Source organism: Panulirus ornatus, chromosome 66 (genome assembly GCF_036320965.1).
Source record: "Panulirus ornatus isolate Po-2019 chromosome 66, ASM3632096v1, whole genome shotgun sequence".
In the NCBI taxonomy this organism is placed as follows: Eukaryota; Metazoa; Arthropoda; class Malacostraca; order Decapoda; family Palinuridae; genus Panulirus; species Panulirus ornatus.
Window position 1 is genome coordinate 24,558,763 of NC_092289.1, and position 9,515 is coordinate 24,568,277.

The window sequence follows — 9,515 nt, forward strand, 5'->3', positions numbered from 1 at the left end:
AATATCTTAGGGATGGTGGAAGTGCACTAAGAATGTGAGAGTAAAGGAAGTATCGAGGCTCCTGGCGAAGCCCCTTCACCCTCATGCACCAGATGGGGTTGCAGCTTCCTGCCTGCGGTAATTACTGTAGTGCCGCACCAAGACTCCTTCCCTGACACTGTTGTGAGGTTCGTATGGGGGAAGAGGAGGGAGGATGTTGTTAGTTAAGGTCGGGACGTCTGCTGCTGCCATACCAAACTTCCCTGATGGCGGTGCTTGCCAGACACAGAGCAACTGTGTTAGTCTCACTAGCTTACGCAGGGCCACCAGGACGAGCAGGTCGGGTACTGTCAGTAGGCCTGATGGTGCCGCCAGGTTGGAGAATTCCCTCAAGTAGACAGAACTGCCAAGCTGCAGAGTGCCACCACACTGGACAGTTCCACCAAATTTTCATTGGCACGAAGTTGGACAGTACCACCCGGCTAACAAGTACCATCTGGTTATACAGCATCACCAGGTTATATGGTAATAACGGGTTGGACAGTGATACCAGGTTAGGTAATGTCATCAGGCTGGACGAAACCATCAGGTTGGACGAAACCATCAGGCTGGACAGAACAACCAGGTTGTACAGAACTACCAGGGTGAACAATGCCGCTTGGCTCTGGAGTATTCATGCGTCCTCACATCAGCTCCCGCCTGAGCACACACAATTGATCCCTTGAACAGATACTTCTCGCTCACTCCTCCCTAATTGGTTCAACTCCCTTCCCCACATTTTCTCCTCCTTCTCTCCTTCCCTTCATCCTTCGCCTCCTCCTTCCTGCACTACTGCTAGCAACCCCCCCCCCCTTGCACTTCCAGCACCATCTCCCCCTCCTTAACTTCCAGCACCTCCTCCTCCTCCCCCTCCCCCTCCTCTGCTTAGTCAATCAGTGGCTTACTGTAAGGGGTGATAGTGGCGGTGACAGATAATAGGGAAGATGACTTGTGGTGGAGAGAGAGAGAGAGAGAGAGAGAGAGAGAGAGAGAGAGAGAGAGAGAGAGAGAGAGAGAGAGAAGGGGACGAAGACAAAGATCGAAAAATAATGATACAACAAAGAGCCAGGGGCTGTAAGCCGGGGTCTGCCTTGGCATTGAACCCCGACAGGTTTACTTGCATATATTCTATGACGCAGTATTGCACTTCCAACAACCGCTACTAAATCCCATTGCTTTTCAGGAAGGTATTTGATAATGCCAGAAATGAGCTGAGGAGGTCGCCACCCCTTGCGACCTCTGGCACTCGCGACTAGCACCCTCTTGACGTCCTCCGGGCAGATTTCATGAGCTCGGGGTAAACCTCGTGCTGCACCCCAGTGTCCAAAGACGGTGTCCAGGTTCCTGACGCTTACGGCATGTGAGTCTTAGCAGGGTTTAAAGTTTTAGTGCACGTGTGATTTTGAAAATAAGTGATGAAAGTTTCGGGAAAGACAGTCGATGGGTGACTGCTGGAAAGAAGTACCATATACTGTAAGTTATAGTTTTCTTAATACAGATTTTTCGATAGTGTGTGCAGGAAATCATCAAGCAATGTGAGGGTGTTGCAAGGGAAACCGCAGTTCATTTACAGCGAAGTGTTGCATGATGCCTGCCGTTCCACCATGGCTTCTTGGAGGCTGTGGCACCTGCTGGAATGGCTGGTACCTGAGAGAAGGGGCGTCACCACACCCACCCAAGAAACCTCGCCGAACCATCACCACCTCCTCCACTGGGCGGCAGGAGGACGTCGCGCCAGACAGCACGGACCCTACTCCACACCTCGACCATCACAGTCAGTCTACACTTCCCCCACGCATGGACCTGGACGGCCAAATGATGTCCCTCTGCTTCGTCGTAGTTTGAGTTGTGTTGAGGACTCCCTTATTGGTAGGACTCATGCAGGTTCTCCGGTGAAGCAGCCATGTTTCAGCACAGGTAGTCGACTCTCATGCCAAGAAAGTAAACCATTGGCAATAGATTCGAAAGTGGGTGCACCAGTGGGATCAGCCGGAGATGATTCTGGTTGCGTAGTCGTCAGTACATGTGGGGAAAGTGCACTTAATGAAGGAAACAAAACATCGAAAGTTGCGATGGCTAGCTCGAGGCGTCGCTCTCTTCCTGCACCTTCCAGTGATCCTGGTGCAACCAGGTTATCTTTCCAGAGGAGGCTTTCGATGCAGACAACACGGCGATCTACCTCCCGAAGGAAATTTAACCCTCCAGGTAAGGAGCTCTTGCGATCTGAGAGTGCGTCCTCACAGCGTCAAGAAAATGAGATTGAGAATATGAGAGCTGTCCCAGTTGGGATACGTTCTTCCGACGAAGATGAAGAAATGCCTTACAAGAGGACAAAAAATGTTCCATTAGGGGAATCCCAAGGTCATCATTCCCCTCCTGATGACTCGCCTCAGCAACCCATCCCCACACCTAACACTGACATGAGTTCACGCGGCTTACTTGAACTCACTAACAGTTTTCTGACGTTCCGGACAGACTACACAGCGATGGTAACCGCTGACGGGCGAGACACAAAGTCTGGAAAATATAGCAGGGCGACTAGCTGTCTGCAGGAGTCGGCAAGTCCCTGCGACGGGAGGTTCTCGGCATCGACCCTCCGCATCGGAGACGCAACGTCGCCTCCACTCCCCGCTGACGTCCCACTTCCAGTCCAGCCTGTTGCTGCCATCATGTCTGGCGTCTCCAGCCTCAGGTCAAACCTCAAGCACAAAGGTCAGGTTCGACGCAAGAGGTCTGATTCAGGACATTCTGTGACATTTGATTTACCCGAAGATTGTGACAACTTTGGAGGTTTAAGAGAACACATTCGTGACGAAGCTGAACCCCTGTCCAAATGTATGAAGGAGCAGAGTAACCGATCACGACAGTTTGATGGTAAACCAGAGGTTAACTACCAAGACCACTTACATGCGGAACCACTCACTGATAGTTTGCCCACAGAATATGATATCTATTGTAGACCAAGTGAGAACACTGAAAGTTGCACACTTCAGGCACTGTCTGAGAGGGTGCAAACACTGCAGGAGGGTGTAACCCTCGCCAGTAACCATATCATAAGTGATACAGATGACCTGACATGGACCCAGGACGAGGGTCACGTCCATCACTCCATCACCTGGCATCAGGCACAGCTACAGGTGAGCTCCGGAGCTTTTAATGCAAATATTACCAACGGTGTGCTTGACTTCATTCAGCGGGAGTGCTCGCACCTTGTCCTGGAGGGAGGAGAGGATATGAACCAGAGCGGCGTGAAACCCCCGCCAAGTGATGAGGTCTCCCCGTACCTCACGTTGCCCCCGCTCACCCCGCGACACCCTTCCCCGCTACCTCCTCAGTTACTGGCCTCACTGGCGTGGTCCTCTGGTGAGAGTGGCAGCAGCGGATCATTAACGAAGGGCCCAGACTCCGGATACTGGGGCACGAGCGAGAGCAGCGTCGGCTCGGGAGGGAAGGGTGTCAAGGTGGTCACACACGGCAGAGAGTTCCACCTGCCCTACGCCTTCCTTCACCAAGGCCGCCTCAGGCTCCGCATCGTCAGAGGTAAGTGCCCTGCCTGGCTGTGCTGCTGTTGGTGCTAGGCTCTGGCAGAAAGGTGTGTAAGTATAGGCCAGATTTCACTTCGTGTGTGATCTTGTGTATTTAGGATGTATTTAAACCAGATGTTTTCTGTCTACTCGTCTGTCGACCCACACGCTCACTGCCACCGTAACACGCAAGCAACCATTACCCTCATACTTCCAGCACCATTATGTGTACCAGTAGCCAACCCAGTCATGAAAACGGAACTGGTAGTGACGTCATTGTATGATTACGGTCCACGTAATGTACTGGTTGACGTAATAACTGACGTACAGACCTTGTAATGTACTGGTTGACGTTCGAACGTTCTAATATACTGGTTGATGTACAGTCCTTTCCAATAATGTACTAATTCACAGAGAGGCCTTGTGATAATGTATAATTGAAAGACGAAACTTCATACCGATGTACAGATGAGGACGGAAACTTCATACCGATGTACAGATGAGGACGGAAACTTCATAGTTATTTGGTAATGAAAGCAGAAAACTGAGCAAAATGTACTCAATGGTATAAAAGCCTCCAGTAGTACATTGAGTTGTACATTGATATGAAGCAAGATGTTTGGTAGTTATATGATCATCATCACAAGATCTTCACCATGATAAACCAGTCATTGATGATGTCTTTGCAATGAACCTAAACACAAACGCCTCTAAATGTATTGTTTAATACAGAGGCTTCTCGCTGTTGTTAGTACAGAGGCTTCTCGCTGTTGTTAGTACAGAGGCTTCTCGCTGTTGTTAGTACAGAGGCTTCTCGCTGTTGTTAGTACAGAGGCTTCTCGCTGTTATATTGATCAACGTAAAAGTCGCTTCATAATATAGGTAATCACAAACGAACTTCAGTATATTCAGAAAAGCCATTTGTTGGTCAACTTAAACATCTGTTCATAGTGTGGTAGTCAAGACAGAGGCGTTTTAGTGAGGTAATCAACACAGCGTCATTACGATAATGAATTACCTGACGCAAGATCTGGTGATCGTCACATGCCCTCGGTGCTACAGCAGGAGCAACAGCCGTGCTGCGGGATCCTCACGGATCATTTATCGCATCCCGCTGATGCCTTCCTGTCTGACGGATGTGCTGGCCCACAGGCCAAGACCAGATGCCGAACTTGACCAAACCAACAAAGCGTTAGGTGAACCAGGACCCGAAAACACGGTGAAAAGTTTCGTGAAGCTTCGGTGCGATCTGTGTTTTATGTTTTGGTTTGTTTAAGAAGAAAGGAAAGGTTGTGGAGAAGATGGAAAGTTTGTTGAAAACGATAGAAAGGTTATTTGAGAAGGATGGAGTGGTTATTGAAGAGGGATGGAAGGGTTATACGAGAAGGATGGAAGGGTTATACGAGAAGGATTAAAACGTTTAATCGGTAAAGCAAGTGTGGTAAAGTTAATCCTTTCGTTACTCAGAAATTATAGTTTACTTCAGTAGTGATGAGAAGCGTGGAATTTGATGTGACCTTCTGTTGACACCAGAATGTCATCATTCCCACGTATCTTGTTTTGCAATACTATTATCTCTACTTTGGTGACATAGGGAATGAGGGAGCACTGATGTTAGCAAGGCATGGAGGAATATACAAGTTTCTGAGAGTTTTCTAATAGGACATAGATCCTTATTCCAGTAAACTTTATATAAGCTAGTTTAGGGTAAAAGAAATTACAAGTTATTCCAAAGATGATTCATGAGAATTGTTTGCGAACGATCACACAGACCTGGAGTATCATCTTTCTTATCTTCATTTGAACAGTATCAGAGGTAGGAGCAAGCCTGGCCCACGCTCTGTGCTGTCCACTCCGGACAGCACAGGATCTGTCTCAATAATACAAATAAAGTATATGACAGAGAAGACATCTACTTCCATATGAGCTTGTTATGTTATGAGTATGAAGAAATGAAATATTCTGGTCACCACCATATTACTTCACAAGATATGTAAGACTGTAGAGTATACTGATCTGCTCTCACAGTATATACAGACTGAAGTCTGCAGGATTGTGCAGAGTAGGTAAATCATTAGTTAAATCAATTAGGGTTAGTGGCTAGTAGCCGGAGTCCTGCCTGAGTGAGTGCGTGGAGACCCACAAGACATGTGGGCAGTATTGTGAAGAGTGGCGCCTTACCTCACCTCAGGTCTCGGTGGCAAGAGCTTGGCAGGTTTACCACTGTCCTTACCATGACTTTTGCGAGATTTTTTTTTTCCCAAAACCTAAACACGAATCCTTACCACTAGGTTTAAAACTACCTGTTTAAACTAGGATTAGAACGATACGTGAATCACAAGTTAAAACGGTACGTCTTGAACCGTCTTCGACACAGTGCGTTAAAAGCAGGTTTGAGAGATAGTCATCTTTAGTTTGTTTGTTTTTTGAGCGTATTGTGTGGTTATTATGTTGGACTGAATATTAGTATAAAGATAAGAGAATACATTCCACGGAGCTCTTCATTGTTTATTTAAACAGACGTGTTAATAAGGAAATGTGTTCAGTGAAGGGCCACACCATACTCTGACCCCGGCATCTCGCCGTATCTTGGGGAGGTTTTCCCTGGCTCGACTGAGGACTTCTGAAACAGGATATTGACACTATGACTAGAACAAACATACAAGATTTGCAGTGATTGACAAACGGTTGAAATATGTACACACAGGTAGGGCTGGGGAATCATGGTCGGGGCTGACTCTGAGGAAGTAAGATGAAAGAGAAAGAGAAGTAAAATGGTAAGTGTTTGTGAAAGGTTAACATAGATATCAGACTACTGGGAACTCTAGATCTGAAAAGCTTCGTCTGTTCAGTGTGTATCTTCTTTCAAGGAATGTTTTGTGTAACACTGAAATAATCCAACTTGTTATAAGAATCTTGTTCCTTGCTTTATGAATTGCATTTAACTAAGAATAGTTTAGACCCCATAGTAATGGAAAAGGTCACCTTCACACACCAGTCTTTGATTTGAAGCTTGACCCACCGTGTTCGTATGGTCGCACATACTACATCACATTCTCCGAGATCTGTTAGTCATGACTGTCATTATTTCCTACATGTATGCACGCTTCTTCGCCGATGAACCATCCCATAACCTTGAAGGTTTCCTCCATCCCCGTTATGAACCTTAAATGTTTCTCATAAAGAATCGTACAAGCTGAAAATCTTGAATATTCCTACCGACAATGAAATGGTTGGTCCATAGTTGAGGAAGATGGTAGATTTGAACATCGAGTCGCTACATCGCTTAGAGTCGAGGGAGTTTTGTTTGCTGTGAGGGTCCGTCTCTTCCTCTCCTGCTGTTTGCCTCTGTACAACGTGTCATGTGCCATTCTTGACTGCAAAATGAATTGTTCTGTTTAATTAATGTATTTACAGTAATAGTTTGTGTAGAATGTCATCTTGACCTCTTTAAGATACAGCATTATGCTGACTGCACCAGGACCAGTTCCCATGTTAACTTTTGGAAATAAAAACAAATGTCGAAATATTTATGATCACTTCACCAGTAGTAACTGGAGTTGCTTGTAGAGGTGTTCACTGTGCAGTGTTCCCTACACATATGGTGCCGCAGCTGTTGTGCCTTACTGTCACCGATGCATCTGCTCCTGTTGTACCTTCACTCCACAAGTTTGAGATTGTGAGGTTCACATTGTATGTTGTCTACTTTAAGCTATACGTAGATCGTTGTGTGGACGATTATAACCCTGCCTGAGAATATCGTCGTCTGTGACCCGCACTGAACTTGTGAATCTATCTTGTAGATTTCACCAGTAAGTTCTGACGGAAAGAGATCCGAACTGGTAGTTTGCAACCATGCGTATTGTATTCTAAAGGTCAGACCCTTAACGCCAGACACTGGTTATATTTAGGGGTCATATTTTGACGTTCAGTACCCAGTCTTATTGTAAGTATCTGACGCTTGATATCAAATACCAGGTGATGCTTCCAGTTCCAGACTTTTAGTGTCAAATACCAAGTGAAATATATGTCAGGCCGTTGGAGGGCACACGCAGTCCGGTAATGTTATACTGGTTGGGACAGAGAGAGGCAGCCAGATGGAACTGGTAAAAGAAGACACTTGAGGACACCGGCTCGTCCAGCACGAGTCATGTATATATGAGGACAGGAGAGATGCTGGAGCTAGAAGAAAGGAAGTATGACGAAGACCGAAGGGTAACGCGCCATGCGACTTGCCGGGGTTCGAAACCTGGACAGGTCAGCCGGTATACAACCACCTCAACTGTTCATCCTCTCCTTTGATGCGGGCGGATGAATGGGTGCCTGACGTAAATGGATGTGTATATGTGAATGAGTGTCATATAGACTTTATATTTAGGGATGGTCAAGAAACACTATGCGTAGAAAAGAAATATAAAAACGAAAATCCAGATATAGACGGAAACATTTGCAACAACAGATGTATAATATTTGCAACAACAGATGTATAACATTTACAACAACATGTATAACATTTGCGACAACAGATGTATAACATTTACAACAGAAGTATAACACGTACAACAACAGATGTATAACATTTACAACAGATGTGTAACACGTACAACAACAGATGTATAACATTTACAACAACAGATGTATAACACGTACAACAACAGATGTATAACACGTACAACAACAGATGTATAACACGTACAACAACAGATGTATAGCATTTACGTACCGCTATTTCTCTTTCCAACAAACATAGTAGAAAGCTTCGCTTGGATCCCGTATATACCGTAAACATTCTAAGAAGGTGGTTCCTGCTCACGTCAACAGCTCATATCAAGCAGACATTGCGTTAGCTATCAATCTCTATCATTTTAACGGCTCGGGTGGAGTGAGAGATGGAAGCTACCAGCCTGGCCAGGCGAGATGTTGCTCATGCAGGGAGGCCAGTACCTGCTACCTGCTTGGCCAGAGGTATATTGGAAGGGGTGGATGACTGCCACCCCGTCTTCTGCTTTACTTCTTGTTTCCTTTATAATATATATATATATATATATATATATATATATATATATATATATATATATATATATATATATATATATATATATATTTTTTTTTTTTTTTTTTTTTTTTTTTTTGTCGCAGTCTCCCGCGTTTGCGAGGTAGCGCAAGGAAACAGACGAAAGAAATGGCCCAACCCACCCCCATACACATGTATATACATACGTCCACACACGCAAATATACATACCTACACAGCTTTCCATGGTTTACCCCAGACGCTTCACATGCCCTGATTCAATCCATTGACAGCACGTCAACCCCGGTATACCACATCGCTCCAATTCACTCTATTCCTTGCCCTCCTTTCACCCTCCTGCATGTTCAGGCCCCGATCACACAAAATCTTTTTCACTCCATCTTTCCACCTCCAATTTGGTCTCCCTCTTCTCCTCGTTCCCTCCACCTCCGACACATATATCCTCTTGGTCAATCTTTCCTCACTCATTCTCTCCATGTGCCCAAACCATTTCAAAACACCCTCTTCTGCTCTCTCAACCACGCTCTTTTTATTTCCACACATCTGTCTTACCCTTACGTTACTTACTCGATCAAACCACCTCACACCACACATTGTCCTCAAACATCTCATTTCCAGCACATCCATCCTCCTGCGCACCACTCTATTCATAGCCCACGCCTCGCAACCATACAACAATGTTGGAACCACTATTCCTTCAAACATACCCATTTTTGCTTTCCGAGATAATGTTCTCGACTTCCACACATTCTTCAAGGCTCCCAGAATTTTCGCCCCCTCCCCCATCCTATGATCCACTTCCGCTTCCATGGTTCCATCCGCTGCCAGATCCACTCCCAGATATCTAAAACACTTTACTTCCTCCAGTTTTTCTCCATTCAAACTCACCTCCCAATTGACTTGACCCTCAACCCTACTGTACCTAATAACCTTGCTCTT

The 9,515-nt window shown here is 45.7% G+C and overlaps 1 protein-coding gene across 6 annotated transcripts in view; it reads left to right on the plus strand.

Moving 5' to 3' along the window:
* LOC139746697 (guanine nucleotide exchange factor DBS-like) overlaps positions 1-9,515 on the plus strand; it is a 542,611-nt gene that overhangs the window by 78,858 nt on the left and 454,238 nt on the right. For all 6 annotated transcript variants that reach the window (XM_071658145.1, XM_071658146.1, XM_071658147.1 and 3 more), the window contains exon 2: positions 1,202-3,558. In XM_071658145.1, the coding sequence (XP_071514246.1) occupies positions 1,623-3,558 (1,936 nt within the window). In that variant the 5' untranslated portion in view covers positions 1,202-1,622. The remainder of the gene's footprint in view (positions 1-1,201; positions 3,559-9,515) is intronic.